This window comes from Vigna umbellata, chromosome 2 (genome assembly GCF_029865625.1).
Source record: "Vigna umbellata cultivar VRB3 chromosome 2, Vumbellata_1.0, whole genome shotgun sequence".
Taxonomy (NCBI): domain Eukaryota; kingdom Viridiplantae; phylum Streptophyta; class Magnoliopsida; order Fabales; family Fabaceae; genus Vigna; species Vigna umbellata.
Genome location: NC_142166.1, coordinates 50,049,500 through 50,066,856, shown reverse-complemented (window position 1 = coordinate 50,066,856; position 17,357 = coordinate 50,049,500). Strand labels below are relative to the sequence as shown.

The 17,357-nt window shown below is 34.7% G+C and overlaps 2 protein-coding genes and 1 pseudogene across 2 annotated transcripts; 2 read left to right on the top strand and 1 right to left on the bottom strand.

Moving 5' to 3' along the window:
* Positions 1–8,562, top strand: LOC148204213 (uncharacterized). The gene is made up of 17 exons (XM_088107319.1): positions 1–470; positions 970–1,320; positions 1,438–1,578; positions 1,752–1,884; positions 1,977–2,090; positions 2,187–2,260; positions 2,343–2,417; positions 2,869–2,961; positions 3,064–3,124; positions 3,243–3,575; positions 3,860–3,986; positions 4,085–4,184; positions 5,859–5,928; positions 6,043–6,195; positions 6,356–6,451; positions 7,177–7,496; positions 8,024–8,562. Exons 1-17 carry the CDS (start codon positions 399–401, stop codon positions 8,279–8,281), a joined length of 2,571 nt encoding a protein of 856 aa, XP_087963445.1. The 5' UTR covers positions 1–398; the 3' UTR covers positions 8,282–8,562.
* A 2,305-nt stretch (positions 8,563–10,867) lies between these two features.
* Positions 10,868–11,915, bottom strand: LOC148204212 (fatty acid elongase 3-like pseudogene; annotated as a pseudogene).
* Positions 11,916–15,423: 3,508 nt separating this feature from the next.
* Positions 15,424–17,146, top strand: LOC124824496 (RING/U-box superfamily protein). The gene is made up of 2 exons (XM_047296922.2): positions 15,424–15,575; positions 16,044–17,146. Exon 2 carries the CDS (start codon positions 16,044–16,046, stop codon positions 16,737–16,739), a length of 696 nt encoding a protein of 231 aa, XP_047152878.1. The 5' UTR covers positions 15,424–15,575; the 3' UTR covers positions 16,740–17,146.
* The last annotated feature ends 211 nt before the right edge of the window (positions 17,147–17,357 follow it).

The window sequence follows — 17,357 nt, the reverse complement described above, 5'->3', positions numbered from 1 at the left end:
CCCACTCCTCCACCCAATCTATTTGATTTCTTCTTCTTCTTTGTTCACTGTCAGTGTCTGTTCTCTCTTCGCCCATTTGCAGAGATCAGAAAGAGGAACCTATCAACGCCACTCAGAAGCTCTTCTTTCTTTTTTTCTCTGTCTCTCTCAATCTCCCCACGCGCCACTACCACGTGCCAATTCCACTGTCTTAGTTATCCTTATTAACTTCCAACATTGTTCCTTCGTTTCTCTCAAATCGGAGTCGTTGTTCGTCTTTCCTTTCTTCGAGCAGTTGGATGTCCAAAATGCATAGCAGACGGAGATTCTCCCGCGTTCCGAAGCCGATCGAAGATTTGAGGCCGATTTGATGGAATCTGGGAGGAATTTGTTTCAGTGCTCGCCTTATCATAGAGCTGATGGCTCGGTGCACCTCATGCGCGCTTTCCAGATTTCATTGCAAGCTTAGATTTGCTGTGGTTGTTTTCGTGGTAAAACTCTGCTAGTTTGCGAGTTTTTGTTCTTATTGTTACATTTCTTTTAATTCAAATTTGCTCTGTCGTGTAAGATGTATGACTTCGTGGAATAAATGTTCAACTGTGATTGGGCTCTAATTGGTCGGTGTAAGCAGTGAGAAAGTGAATATTTGAAATTGATGTGTTTTTAGTATTTTTCTTATTCTTGTCCTGAAACTGAACTGTGGAGGTTAGGGTTTTGTTGTCAGAGCAATGATTCATCTAGAGGTGCTGGATTAGTTCTTTTCCTAGTTTTTTTCTTTCTTTCAAAACTATATATTTTTCTGAATTAGAATTTTAAGGGAAGCTGGTCAACTAGCCTCTTTGGCGGCTGATTTCTTACAGGTTATTCATTGGTCTTTTTCGGTGATTCTTTGTCTGTGGTTTCACATTATTAGTTTTGAAATTCTACTGATCTGAGATTTGGCTCTCGTAAGAGAGGGAAGATTTCATAAGATTCTTCTTCGTGTTGCAGATTATATTGATATTGGCGTGGGTGGAGGCCCGCAACGCAAATCTCCACGAACACCAACTTCAGGGAGACTGGGAGAGGAATACTGAGAACATTGCCACCCATTCTTGCATACATGATCAGATTCTTGAACAGAGGAAGCGGCCTGGGCGAAAGGTGTATTTAGTTACCCCACAGGTTTATGAGCCCAGTCGCTTAAAACATCTTCAGCACAAAGGTAGGGCATTACTTGATGTGTCAACTTCTTCAGGTTCTCAAGAGGATGCAAAGAAGCCTATTAGGATATATCTAAATTATGATGCTGTTGGCCACTCCCCTGACAGGGATTGTCGAGCAGTTGGCGATATTGTTAAAGTGAGTGCTCAATATAAATGCAAAAGAAATATTTCGGATGGATTTTATCTACCTATAACTTTGGTATTATATTTCATGTATTTTATTGAAATTAAATCTTAAATTTTATGTTAACAGCTCGGGGAGCCTCCCATGACTTATCCTCCCGGTTTTCCTTCTTGTGATCCCCATGGCAATCCTCCAATATTTGGTGATTGTTGGTATAACTGCACTTCTGAAGATATCTCAGGAGAGGACAAAAAACGTCGCCTTCGTAAGGTCAATTATTTTATCCTTTTTAGTTTGCCTTAATTCATCTGGGTGGTAATCTTTTTTCTTGAGAAAATTACTTGGTGATATGTTAGTTATGTTGTTATGTCTCTTTGAGAAGTGTTGTTCTGAGGAACTATCATAAATGGATAGAGATATTTATCCTTCATAACCAATTTCAGGCATTAGGTCAGACAGCTGACTGGTTTAGGAGAGCATTGGCGGTTGAACCTGTCAAGGGGAACTTGCGTTTGAGTGGGTATTCTGCATGTGGACAAGATGGAGGCGTGCAGCTTCCTCGTGGATATATTGAGGGTAAATTTATTAAATTGCATTTCTTGTAAAAATTAGATGTCAGATTTGTACTTCTGAATTTAAGATATTACCTTTTTGTTCAACTTCTCCAGAGGGTGTCTCTGATGCTGACTTGGTTCTTTTGGTGACTACAAGACCTACAACTGGAAATACACTTGCCTGGGCAGTGGCATGTGAGCGAGATCAATGGGGTCGTGCGATAGCTGGTATATTATCCCATAAACATGTTGGTTTCAGTGGATTTTTTTGTCATCCCACATTTGGAATGCCTCAGAACTGAAAGTACTTCTGTTCTTCTGCAGGACATGTTAATGTTGCGCCTCGCCATTTGACTGCCGAGGCAGAGACTTTACTTTCCGCTACTCTTATACACGAGGTTTGTTGTATATTATCTCTGTGTGGATGCATGAGAAGCGTTATGCGTGGCATTGTTCGTCAAACTTGATTTTTTTTTTCAGGTTATGCATGTTCTTGGTTTTGATCCACATGCCTTTGCTCATTTTAGAGATGAAAGGAAAAGACGGCGTAATCAGGTATAAACTGCCTTTTTATGCTGCAAGTTCAACTCTGGTTTACTTTTATAATGTTGTACGTCTCACCAAGTATGTTTGAGTCATGATTCTTTATTGGTCATTTCTTATAAATGAGGCTTGATAGATGAAAGTCGAGTAAAATGTCTGCCTGTATTGTTAGAGACAAAAACATTCCTGCAACTGGTAATTGTATGCAATTTCTATGATTTGTCTTTAAAATAAATTTTATAATTGTATTGAATTTGAAAACATTTTAGGGGAAAAATAATGAATTAATGTACTTTTTTATCCCTTAATTGAGCACATATTTGTGTTTCTGATTTAATTTTTGGGCATATTTCTTTTTCTCCCAATAGGTGTATTAAAAAATTTCAGTTTCATAATTAATTTAGATTCCAGGTATTTTAATGACACATTTTATAATCTAATCAATACACTTTGATTTTTTAAGGTTACCAAACAAGTTATGGATGAAAAGCTTGGACGAGTGGTAACACGTGTGGTGCTTCCTCGCGTTGTCATGCATTCTCGATATCATTATGCGGTATTTTCTTGGGAGCTACCTATCCAGAATACTTCCATTTTCTTGTTTACTGTTTTCAGTTGTAAAAGGATCCAGCATATGACTGAAGTGACTTGTTGGCAGGCGTTCTCAGGGAATTTTTCTGGTTTGGAGCTGGAAGATGGTGGAGGACGTGGCACATCAGGTTTGTATCCCCTGATTGAGCATTAAAATTCAACTAAATTAAATTAATTTGATCCACTTTCCTCCGGGTAAGATTAATGAGATATACTATTAATCCAAGATTTGTGAATGACTTGCAGGATCTCACTGGGAAAAACGGCTTCTGATGAATGAAATTATGACTGGTTCTGTGGATACAAGATCTGTTGTTTCAAAAATGACATTAGCTCTATTAGAAGATAGTGGATGGTACAAAGCCAACTATAGTATGGCAGACCGTCTTGATTGGGGTCTCAACCAAGGTACCGAGTTTGTTACATCCCCTTGCAATCTTTGGAAGGGAGCCTATCGTTGCAACACAACACAGTTTTCCGGCTGTACATATAACAGGGAGGCAGAGGGATACTGCCCTATCCTAACTTATAGTGGAGATCTCCCCCAGTGGGCTCGGTATTTTCCGCAACCTAATAAGGGTATGTAGAATCATCTCTTCATTTTCAACATGCATGTCGATGCATATATATTTAATGTGTTAATGCCTCTTCTAGTTTCTTTTTTGCCATATCCTTTAGTATTATTCTGGATTGTCAAGACATTGTTAAACCTTTTATGCTATTGCATCGTGATTGATATGTAGTTTCTGATTTTATTTTTCTGTTTCTGTTACACATGATAGATTTTCTTGGCACTATTCATGGGTGGCTGACTTGTAAATATTTTGAACTCTGAATATTTGGCTGTTCACTGGTTGTTGCAGGCGGACAATCCTCATTGGCTGATTATTGCACTTATTTTGTTGCTTACTCTGATGGATCATGTACAGACACTAATAGTGCTCGAGCACCTGATAGAATGCTAGGTGAAGTCAGAGGAAGTAACTCTAGGTAAGATTTGTAACTTAATATTTATGCCCTGAGTCTTCTTTACATTTTGATTACACAGACTTGTGGAGTTGCTGACTATTTTTACCTTTCTGGTACAGGTGTATGGCTTCATCACTAGTACGGACTGGCTTTGTACGAGGTTCTATGACCCAGGGAAATGGTTGTTATCAGCACAGATGTATTAATAATTCTTTGGAGGTATGGTTTTGAGTATCAGTAGAGGTGAAATGATTACCCTTCTTATAGTGGTTTATTTTGTTAGATTTTGACCTGGAATGCTGATACTGCTTGATTCTCCAGACTTTTTAATGAAAAAATGAAAAATGATATTTGGCACCCTTTGTTTTGGATACAACTACTCGACAACCTTGTTAGAATAGTATTAATAATATAGCATTTAAACGTTACCTTGTTAATTCAAACATTCATATTATTAAATTATTATAACAAATTGTCAAGTAGTTCTATCCAAAATAAAGGGGGTCAAAATATCATCTTTCTAAAATATTTTAAGTGATTTCAGACGGACAAAACTTATATCTAGTTCCTTGTATTTTTGCCATCAAATTCTTCATTCTAATGATGACAAGTAGATGCTCTTTCTTATAATAAATAACTTCATTAAATATTTGTGTTAGAATATGTCTTATATAGGCTTTATTGAAAAGCTGTTTGTGCTGTACCTGTCTCTATACCTAGGACTCCAGATATGACTTTTCTTGTTTTTTTAACTCTTCCCTCTCTTCATTGTATGTGAGAACAGCCGCTGTTGATATAAATATGAGAACCTAAGAGAGGACAATTAAGCTCTCTAAATAATATTGTATCTTTTTATTTCTCCCAAGTATTTGTCAGAGTTTGAATAATGTATCCATCTGTTATCATTTAATTGGAAAATTTGATGGCCGGAAAAGTGTGTAAGAAAGTAAGGAACTTATATCGAAGTTGTGTTCTTCTTTCTTATATTTGCCATAAAGTTCTTCGTTCTAATGATTGCACATGAATGCTCTTTCCAATAATAAATAACTTCCATTTAATATCTGTTACAGCCTTTTAAATAATGTCTGTGTTATCATTTAGTTGGAGAACGTGATGTCTAGAAAAGAATGTAAGGAACTTGATCTTAGTTTTGTCCTTTGACCTCTTAGCACTGTTTACATACATTGTGTTAGGTTAAGTTGAGAGAAAGGCTTATAATCTGTTAAAATAGGTAGTTAATCTGTTTGCATAGAGGCTGAAAATGGCAAGGTAGTTTGGTTGAATCAGTTTTGGGCAGCAAAGCCCAGGTTCTCGAGTTTTTGGACTTCGATCAGTCATTCTTGTTTTGTTCTCTTGCCCCTCTACTAACGTACTGATACTAGTTGGGAATTAGGGATTTGATCATTAAAATGTCATTTTATTCTAGTCCAGTTTATTGCATTGCATCATTTGTTTCCTCCTCGAATTAATGCAATACATTTTTTAGTCCCTAGAATTAATCAATGTACATACATACATCGCATTAAATCCTGGAACTGGAAGGAAAGTTTTTTCGAAAGGTGTCCTAAATTTGTATTGGCAATTTGACATGGATTTGTGGGAATGATATTATAATTTTTTTCTTTCTTGTAATAGGGTGAACAGGGCATTGTTATTGATCTCATCTCTTTATTTATGTTGATAGATAACTTACATTTTGAAGAAATAATTATACATCTGATTGAGCAATCATATAGTGTTTGAGTTGTGCAATTTCTTCGTATAGGTTTGGGTAGCAATTCCTACTTTTTTGTTAGGTCTGGGTATATACATTGTATGTTTACCTCTCCTTTCCTTTTCCTTTATTACCAAATTCACTGAATGAAATTCTCTTTTCTTTCCACTTTTGTACAGGTTGCAGTGGATGGCATCTGGAAAGTGTGTCCTCAAACTGGTGGACCCATTCAGTTCCCGGGCTTTAATGGTTGATATTACTGCTTTTTTTTTTTTTACTTGTCTATGTTTAGTTGTTTACGCTGGGGTGTTAATTTGTCATTTATTGCAAAGACAATTTACTCTTTATTATATTTTTGTATAGGTGAATTAATCTGCCCTGCCTACCATGAGCTCTGTAACACTGACCCAATAGCTGTGTCTGGTCAATGCCCTAATTCATGTAATTTCAATGGAGATTGTGTTGATGGAAAGTGCCGATGCTTTCTTGGATTTCACGGGAATGATTGCAGTAGACGTGAGCTCTCATTTTTCACTTTTATTTTTATGTGATGATTTGTGCAATATTTGTACTTATACTGTTGTCAGTGTCAGTTAACTCGTGCTTCTACTCTAAGTTACCTTCAGCCTAGCAGCAGCGGGTTTTTCTCATTGTGCTTACTCTTAACTTCTTCCAGGTTCTTGCCCCAGCAAATGCAATGGCAATGGAATGTGCCTTTCCGATGGGATTTGTGAATGTAAACCTGGCTATACTGGCATTGATTGCTCCACTGGTACGTACCAAGATTTTAGACTAGATATTTGCTACAAGAGTATATCTTTGTATTAGAGATCTACATTTATGAGCCGTGGCAAGTTCTTTTTCACAGCTTGTGTATTTCCTTTTATTTTATTGGTTGAGGGTGGACAACATTATCCCTCGCTTATTTTAGGGGCTAAGTTCTCACCATCCTGTCTAAAAGAGTATACTATTTTGTTTCATACACTGTAAAATACATTCTTGAATATCACCAACCTCATGTTCGATTAATGAAAGCTTTACTCCCAAACAAACTCCAAAGCAATAAGATGTCCTAGGGATGAGCTTTTGAAAAGTGTACTATTCTATAGAAGATCAAGCAGCGATTATTGGTTATTTCCATGGCTCCTTTTGGATAATTAAGCTCACTCCCTTATATATAATTGAGGCTTTCAAGCATTTGTTTCATTAGAACAGATATAGACACTGGTAAGGTGGTTGAGTGTACTGATAAATGAACTGTGATACTGGAAGACAAATGAAGGTTTGAGACCTCAAGACATACTTCGTTGGATAAACTGAAGGTTAATTGTACCAATCGATTCCTAAAAGAATCTCAAGATACTCTAGGAAACCTGGAAAAGGGGAAAACAAGATTCAGTCAATCTTTTCCAACAATTGTTCGAGTGTGAAAAACATATATATAGATCTTAAAGAAACATGATTTGGTTATTAACCTTTTCCTCATACTTTGTGCAGCTGTGTGTGACGAGCAATGCAGCCTTCACGGCGGGGTTTGTGATAATGGAGTTTGTGAATTCCGCTGTTCAGACTATGCGGGTTATACATGCCAGAACAGCTCCATGCTCCTCTCTAGTCTTTCTGTGTGCAAAAATGTGCTGGGAAATGATGTTTCTGGGCAGCATTGTGCCCCCAGTGAGCCTAGCATTCTTCAACAGCTGGAAGAAGTAGTTGTCTTACCCAACTACCATCGATTATTCCCTGGAGGTGCTAGGAAACTATTTAATATATTTGGCAGCACCTACTGTGATGAGACTGCTAAACGTCTTGCCTGCTGGGTATGCCGTCTTTTTATACTAAAGTTATTCTTAAGCTTTTCCTGTTTCAGAATTGAAATATGGTTGGGTTTTTAGTTATTCGTAAATTTTTGTTTCGCAAGCTGATTTCTGTTGTTTTCATTCCTTCGTTCCTTTCCTAGTCAGTTCATATATAATTTAAGTTGCCGCATGTGACACTCATTCTGACAAAACCATGGTATAAGTTGAACGTAAGTTGTTCGATAGGTGTTTAATTACTTTCCAAGTTTCAATATCCCAATTCAAACACGAGTGATTTACTTTTTTAGAACGGTGAGAACGTGTGACTCTCTGGTTTTTATCCAATTGTACTAGAGATCAATATTTATCAGTCGTGACAATTTCTTTTTCTCAGTTGGTGTCTTCCATTTTGTTGTGGTTCGAAGGTGGGCTTTTGAAAAGCATAAAATTGTATAAAATATCAAGTACTGGTTATTTTAGATATTAGAGCATATGCATGGTTGGTTGTGTTACTTATCTGTCTGAAATGGTTGGCATTTAATTTTCAGATCTCGATCCAGAAGTGTGAGAAGGATGGAGATAATAGGCTTCGGGTATGCCATTCTGCATGCGAATCTTATAATCTGGCTTGTGGAGCTTCACTTGACTGCTCTGATCAGACCCTTTTCAGCCGTGACGGGGAAGGGGAGGGTCAATGCACTGGCTCTGGTGAGATGAAAATGTCATGGTTTAATCGTCTACGAAGCACATTTTCTTTGAGAAATAGTTCCTTGAAAGGAATATCTGTAAGATATAGGCAGCTTTAAGTCTTTTTTCTTCCTTTTCTTTATCTTTTTGGGATTTTGGGTTGTAATTTTTTAATCCTCAGAATTAGGGTTGCTTACTCATCCAAAATGTTTAGGAAAAATTGGATGAGGTTGCAGCATTGGCTTTCAAAGAGGAGAGCCTTTTGTAGAGAAAATTGGGAATTTAGGAATATAGATAATGTAGAGGGTAAAGGATAAAAAACGAAATGGTAATTGAAATGTTTGTCAGAGGTTGGGCCGAAGGCCTTGAAATGAAAAAAAAGAAGAAAATTCTACTCGTTCATGTCTGTGTTTGTGTGTGTGTGTATATATATATATATATATATATATATATATATATATATATATATATATATATATATATATATATATATATATATCACTTGTTCACTGAAAGTGTTACTTCCTTTTTGCCATTTATTTTATTACATTCTGATTTTCAATTTTACGCATTTCTTGTTACGCACCGTCTATTCACATATAATAGGAAAATCGAAAAATTCATATGTGCGGATTATCTCTAAAATGCTCCTGATTGGAAATAAATCTTCTCCAAGGATAACTGTAAATGCTGCGTGCAACCACCATTTACATTTAATGATATAAGAATGAGTGTGCTGGTTGTACATGTCAAAGTATTGCCTGTATCCTTTTCGTTTGGGTTCATGGGAATTAAGGTAAACTTGAGGAACGTAGAAGAGTGATAACGGAATTATATCTTCTCCTTATTACTAATATTAGATGTCGTGTTTAATAAACCTTAATTATTTATCATGTTCTATTACTTAATTTAGTGTTGAATATAAACATGGAAACTATAATAGAGGAAAGAAAAAGTAACTACTCAGAATCTGTACTCTCTTTGCATATTCAGAAGCGCAAGGTAGAAGCGGGGTTTAACGGGTTTTGCTAAATTATAAGTCGGTTTACATAGTCATTAGGTTCGTGTCGATTTTGGTTTGGGACAATGAAATTAGTGCAACTATTTCCCAATTAATTGAGGGGTTGAACCAACTGGACTGGTTTTATTTTTTCTTGCAGTTTCTCACCTTGTCAGTTCTTACAAACAAAATTAACCACATTTCTTCGTACTCTGAATTTGTATATAAAGACATAACCCTTATTTATTATTTAAAAGAATAAAAAGGATAGTAATATTTATATTTTAAAACATTTATATGTTTATATATTAAAATTAAAATTTTATATTTATTATTAAATTAAATATATTTGTAGTCTTTAAATTTTGATACAAAATTAAAATTTGTATTTTAAATTTTGATACATTTTAACTTTTAACTTAAAAATTAAATAAATATAGTCATTTTTAATCAAACCGTAACTTTTACTTACGTGTTAAATAGTGTTATAAACTGTAACTTCAATTGTCAGTCTAAAAGGATTTTTAACACATTACAAAACTTACATATTTAAATTAAAATCATTATATTTATTTATAAAGTTTAAAATCTAAATTATATTAAAATTTAAAAAATAGATGAATTTCAATTTTGCATCCAAATTAAACGTCTTCTCTTTCGTACGTTTAACATAGAAACCTAAAAAATCAATATTTATTAGGAGAGCACTTAGATGTAATTTTCCCTTGAAGATCAAATTTAGAGTTTTGTTTTAATAATTTATTAATTGATTTCTTATAAGATATTAACGATATTATTATAATAAAATTCAAAATTTGGTTGACAACAACGCCAACGCCAACGCCGACAATGGTAATACATCTAACTTTTATCCTATTTTTAATAAATGTGTGACGTTGGGTCCATTCTGATGTTAGCACTCACCTGACCATAAAATTAAGAAGACATATATCCAGAAAGTAATGCTTTTCACATGTCTATTCGCAGTTGCATGAATTTCAAAGCAAAAAAAACACAAGAAAAATGTTGAGGAAAACAAAGAAAAGTGAGAATGTTTGGTAATTTTTGACGAGTCAAGTGGAAACATCTCGTTCTGGAAGCCGATGCCAGTATTGATTGATATGTCTATCAAATTCATAAATGATTTCCAACCACAAGTTTGCGAAAGATTTTGATATGTATATGCTACCTTTACTAGATTAATGTAGTGTGCGTAAGTACATAGGCACACTTAATTCACGAAAAATAAGGTTAGAACTTGGCATGTTGACCATTTCTTGAATTGTATAAAAATGGTTAGGTTAGCAGCCCCTCAATTAATTTATTAACCCCATTAACTGTTTCTAGAATCCTCAAATCCAAGTAAGTCAAATAAATCTAATGTTTAAATATATTTACGAAACAATATTTGAGTTTTATATATCTGATAGATAACCGACATTTCAATCCACACCACTGGTATGTAATTTATTCTTGAAGGTTTTGCGTAGTATTCACCCATGAATCACTTGCTAATTATATTTAACTTGGAACATGACAACATAATGGTATATAAATAAAATCATCATCTTTATTTCCATCAAAATCCTTATTTTTTTTTATATTAATTATAACTCAACTCAAATACTGTATCACTCTTCACTCTACAAACACGAGTATGTGTATATTTAGAGTACTAGAGTGATGATACACAAATTACTTAATTTATTTTTATTTAGATTTTTGGTATTTTCTTAATACCAAAAATACATGAGTATATGTATTTCTTTAACTGTACAACTTGAATTCAAAAGTGGTGAATGAAAACTTTAGGAGTCATTAGATTTGATGACAAATCACAAAAACTTGAATAACCGCAGCGTTAGATTAAGCTATATTATGCAGAAGAAGAGGAAGCACTTTTCCTTTGCGAATGCGTTTTCACGTAGGATTTCAAGAACTGAACGAGAAAACCAGCGTTTAAGAGAGAGTTGAAAACCCAAGCTCCGATTCCGTTACACCCTCCTCTCAAGTAATGCAGCGAGACCACGCCAACGTGGCACGCCAAATTACAACCCAACAGTGCCAGCTGGCAATTCGCGGTGAGCCACAACGGCGTTTTGCTGGCCAACCCGAGTTCCGTCCAGAACCGGAACGCGCAAACCACGGAATAAGCCGACGTGTAAAACAGAATGGCCAGCACCTGAAGCGACTGCGAAAACTCCAGCCACAGAAACGACATCACCAGGAGTACGGAGTTGTTAAACAGTCGCAAAAACGACAACCTTCGCTCACGCAAAACCACGAAGAAGGTGCGCAGAAGGTGAAGAAAGCGTGACAAGGTAGAAAACGTACGACCAGAAGAAAACACGACCGGACGGACGAGTACCTAGAGGAAAACAGAGGAGCCACTCGAAAGAGGTGGTTCTGCTGCGCCGCCACAGCCAACGCGTGTCGCGGGCTTCCGCTTCGGCGGAGAAGAGCGTGCCGGTGAATATCGCGACGGAGATTAACGACATGATGAGGCTGTGGAGGGCGGGGATAGGTCCTAACGGAAACGATCGACGGCGACGGGAGAGTTTGAGGAGGAGGTGGAGGACGACGGCGGCGGTGATGTAAAATGAAATGGCGAAGACGAGGAAGGACCAGGTGGCGCTGTATAATTGGGTTGGAGTCCAGCGGAAGGAGACAACAGAAGGATGTTGTATTAGCCAATATTTGATGCTCTCCATGTGAACTTTGTCTTTGTTTGTGAGTCAAGTAATTCTAAATTTCTTGCAATGCAAACCTTAACGGAGAATTCTTTTAGTTGCTAATATGAAAATATGAATAAATATAATAAGAGAGTGGAATTTAGGATAGAATTTGGAACACCAAAGTTGAATCACTCCTAGGATTTGTTTATTCAGACTTTTGTGTTTATGTTTTTTCTTTGTTATTGAACCCTTGACCTTGACTAACGGTTTTCAGTGCGTGGTATTGTCGTCATCTAGAAGGATTCAGGTAAGGGTTTTTCTTAAAATTTTAATATGCACTTCAGAGTGTAATTACAACACATTCGAAACTTTTATCACACTTTGTTATTTTTTCTTTTGTTAGATAAGTTTAATTTGGAGGAAAATAACAAATTTAATAGTGATTTCGTCTATAAACCGAGGATTGAACTCTAAAAGTGTCAAACTACGAGTTGCACAAGTATCTCGGTTAAACAAGGTAGCCAATTTTTTATTGAATATTTGATAGATTTCAATACTAAAAAAATAGGTTGCTGATAATCTAACGATTTACAGTGATAATTTTCTAACATCATCGTTACTTAACCCAAAGGCAGAAAATGTTGTTATAGGTTCTTTTAAGAATGGAAAAATATTACATGCACTGTGTGTTTACATTTTTTTATTGATATTGTGTATGAAACATTTAAAACTAATAATTCAATTTTATTATGTGTTTAAACTTATTAACTTCAATTTTTGTGTGATGTATACGATTTGTACGAATACTTGAAATGTTCTTTGGGCTTTAGGATTGAGCTTATAAACTTGACCTAAAAAATTGGATAGGCTTTTCTTTCCTGCACCGCATGATTTTTAATAGCACCCCTTTAATTTTCAAAATGATATTTTACCTTTTATAAAAGTGACTTCCGAATTATTCATTTTGAGAAAAGGATTTTCAGAATAAATATTTCAAAGTATGATTTTCGGAAGACATGAAATGCGTTCTGAAACAAGTTTTTTGAAACATAATTTTCGTAATTAAGTTTTTCAGAACATATATATTTCTTTCTGGAATGATATTTTATAAAAGTAGTTTTTGGAACCCACATATGAAAAAAAAACTTTCCATGCAATGCGTTTTAGAAAGAATTTTCTATAATGAGTTTTTTTTTTTATCAAAATAAGTTCTCTTTCTCCTTTTCTCTCTTTTTCTTCTTACGTTGTGATGAAAAACAGAGGTGCAAATTGCAATGGTGATAATGTTATCAACAGCAATAACAGCAACAATGACATAGAGCAGTCAGAAGGTTTTTTGTTCTCCTATTCTTAAAAAGTAGATGCAGTTAGTAATACTAAAGGTGCAGAAAGAAAAGTTCCACGGGCTTTATGACTGGGCTATAGAAAGTTGAGTTTAAAAAATTAGATAAAAGCATGCGGATGTTACTCCCTTCACCACCACCACATTTTCTCCCTCCACCTCCCTAATTTTATTACATATTTTTTGAATTACAAAACTAACCTTTTATAATTACAAAAATAACCTTTTTACTCTTTAATCCTAATTATTTACTTTAATCCTAAAATATATCTTTCTACCCCTTCTCACCCACCTCCCAACCCTCTCAGATTCTCACCCAAACTCCATCACATCCTTTTCTCATCTTCCATCTTTCCTCCATATCCATTATTCAAAAATAATATATCAAAAAATAAAAATTATATTATTTAAATATCTTCAAAATTAATATAAAAAAAACTGTAAAATATAAACCGTATAATCTTTAAACGGATGTTGACATCCGTTGACGGATGCTCACGTCCGTTTAAAGATTATACGGTTTATATTTTAGGGTTTTATTACGCACCTTCACACCTCTGAACCTCTCACGCCTCTGAACCAGCACCTTGAAGCACCACCACACTCACGGCTGAAGATGAATTGCTTTCTCCACTTTCAATCTTACTAAACACAAAGTCCACCATACTCTCACGTCACAATTCTGTAAAAGAGAAGAAGAAGTGGAACATGAGAGACAATCCAAAGGTAGTAAAACGTAAGAGACAACCTGAAAAAATAATAAAGAGAAAGAGGAAAGAATGATAAAGAGAATGAATGTTCACGTGAGATTTTAAATAATATTAACCATAAAATTTTAATAAGGATAAAATAGGAATGAAAAAGTAAAAAAAAGGGTAAAAGGGGAATGGGGTAGTGGAGGAAGCAAGTGGTGGTGGAGGAAGTAATACCAAAGCATGCGTGTGAACTATGTGGTATAACCCTATGAACTAAAAATAACCTTTGGCAAAGGTGAAATACAAAATTTAATTTAATTTTAATATATTTTTAATGTAAATCTTTACATTCAATAATATTAAGCATTAATTTATAATCTATAAAGTGTGAGAACATATTCATTATGAAATAATTAAGAATTTGTAATTAAAAATTAAAGGTAATTGAGGTAGATAATTGGAAAGAAAATCATATGATACCGCCAGACTTGACGATAACGTTTTCTTCAAAGTTCTCGATTCTACAACTTTCATTTTTCCAATAAGAAATTAGGTGGGAAGTACTAGTGTAATAAATTAGTTATTTTTTACCAACTACCTTAAAAATTTCAATTAATTTTTTTAAAGTACATTATTATAAACTATTTAAAATGTATTTACAATTTAAAAATATTTTTTTTTAATTTTATAAATATTATTCTCATCTTGTCTTATTATATTGTTTTTAATGACATATCAGTTAATTGATTATTATCCATGTATTAAACTCATCAAATACTAAAATTTAAATATGCTTTAAATTTTGTAATTTGAGTTTAATGATGGAAATCAAATTGTATTATCTACTTTTATTTTCACAGTTAAAATAAAGGTAAATTAAATAAATAATTTAGTTTATTAAAATAGTATAAGAAGGTTGCATGTTTAATCCTTTATTTTAATTGAAAAACATTAAATGTTTAACATTCTTTTGAAAATAAAGCATTAATTGTCTGCTATATTTATACAAATAAAATATTTTTAATTTCGACTTTATGAATTTAACTTGTTCAAGTTTCCATTCTAAAATGCCTTTCGCGTACATTTAACAACCAGTCATCTTAATCAGTATGAATGAACGGTAGAATGACATAACACAAAAATTAATTGTTAAATTTCCTTATAAATATTTTATTACAATAGTACGTTTATTTATCAATAGGAGTTTACTTTAGATTTCATTACGTAAGAAATTAAGTTCAATGATTAAACTTTCAGTAATAAGATACGTATGATCAATAATAAGGAAATAATCTCAATCATATTAAAATTATCTTTCTTTTATTTCTATCTCTAAATTATACATTCATTAAAAAAATCTTATATTGCATTTAAAATTAGAGTATGAATGAAAAAAAAGTACTATTACGAATAAAAAAATGGTTGGAAAATTGTAAAAAAGAAAAAATGACAATTAGAAAAGAGATTGTAAACAATAGTAATAAGGTGATTAACATTGGGTTGAATAGTTAATCGTTGATTTGCAGGAACAGTAAAAGAAAAGAAGGTTACTGATTGGTTTGGATCTGTTGTCTGCAGATAAACCAAAATTGGAAGCAAAGAAGCACACGATATGAATATGATACTGCCCCATTTCTGCCCTTTTCACCATTGACTTCCACATTTCATCAATTCTTCTCTCAATTTTTTCCCTTTCTCCAGGTTTGTCATTTTCTATTGCGCTCTTCTTTCCTTTATCGTTTCGATTTATTCTTCTTCGCGCTGTCAATTCCCCCAATCTGTAAACCCTTCTAATATTCTTTGCAGCACTTCCCAATTTTGCATGTAAGAAAGACTTCAAAATTGACTAGTTTTTCTTTTTCTTCATCAATCGATATCTGGCTATTTTGTGACCTTCACGCATTCCTGTTTGTTTGATTTCCTCTGATTACCACATCTTTATCCCTTTCTTCGGATTTTCTTTGTTTTTGCATGTGACCTATTTTCTTTCAGTTCCTTTCAACAATTGGGCTTTGTGGTTTTTGCGTTGGTCTGCGTTTGAGAGCGTGTTTGCGATAGCTTTTTGGTTCACAGAAACCACATATAAAATACTGATTATTTTGGCCGTTGTTATATGTATTAGGGAGAACTGTTAAGTTGTGTTGGAATCTGAATGTTTGGATTTTGTAGATGGCAAGTGGGTTTGGGGAATCAACTGGGAGGTCACCCCCAAGCCCTTCTTACTTCAACAATAATAATAGCAATGATGCTGGCAATTTTGAGTGCAACATTTGCTTTGAATTAGCGCAAGACCCCATAATTACTTTGTGTGGTCATCTTTTCTGCTGGCCTTGTCTTTACAAATGGCTTCACTTTCACTCACAGTCACGAGAATGCCCGGTTTGCAAGGCCCTTGTGGAGGAGGAGAAGCTGGTTCCCTTGTATGGGAGAGGAAAGACCTCCACTGATCCGAGATCCAAGTCTATTCCGGGCATGAATATCCCACATCGTCCGGCCGGTCAGAGACCTGAAACTGCTCCTCTACCGGAAACAAATAATTTTCCTCCTCCTGGGTTTGGATTTATGGGTGGCCTGGGAGGATTTGCGCCACCGCCAATGGCATCAACGAGATTTGGGAATTTCGGATTGCCTGCAGCTTTTGGTGGCTTTATACCGTCCTTTTTCAACTTTCAGTTGCATGGGTTTCACGATGGGGCCTTGTATGGGGGAGCGTCTGGTTTTCCTCATGGGTTTTCTAATACATTTCATGGTGTCCATGCTCATGGATATCCTCTTCGCACTCATCAAGGTCAACAAGATTATTATTTGAAGAAGCTGCTTCTAGTTGTTGTTTTCTGTGTTCTTCTTGCTTTTATTTGGCAATAGATTGGGTACCATCTCAGGTTGCTAGCAGAACAAGACTTCTGCTATGATAGGTCTTCTGGTGCGCTTTGTTTTGTAACTGAGGAGTAAGGATAATGTTCATAGAATAATACTGTCTAATTACTCTTGTAGTCCTGTTCTTTCTGGCACCCAACTTCCATGGTATCCATGTTTTAAATTTAAAGCATGAAAGCAGAACACCCATTCTTAGTAATAAAGATACCAGTTGTATCACGCATAGATATTAATCTCATGGTCATTAAGTGTTTGAGACAACAAGACACCTGAAATAGTGAGGTTGTGCTCTTTGTTTTCTTGTGTTCTCATTTTTTCTAGTACATGTTAACAATACTAGCTGGTGTTATATCTAGAATATGTTGATGCATAGTACTTTTTGTACTTTTAACATTCTTGATTTAGGGGTTATACTTACTTTGTTATTATCAATTTCAACAGTCTTAGGCGTGGGTCTGTACATATTCTGTGATGTTTACACTCAGCTTGTTTTTGTGCTCTATGTTTTTGCTGTATGACAAGGGATGGTTTTTATATTACTTGGACAAGTAAGTACATAGAAATCTAAGTCTTTGATTGGAATGGTGGAAGGAGGTGGAATAAAAT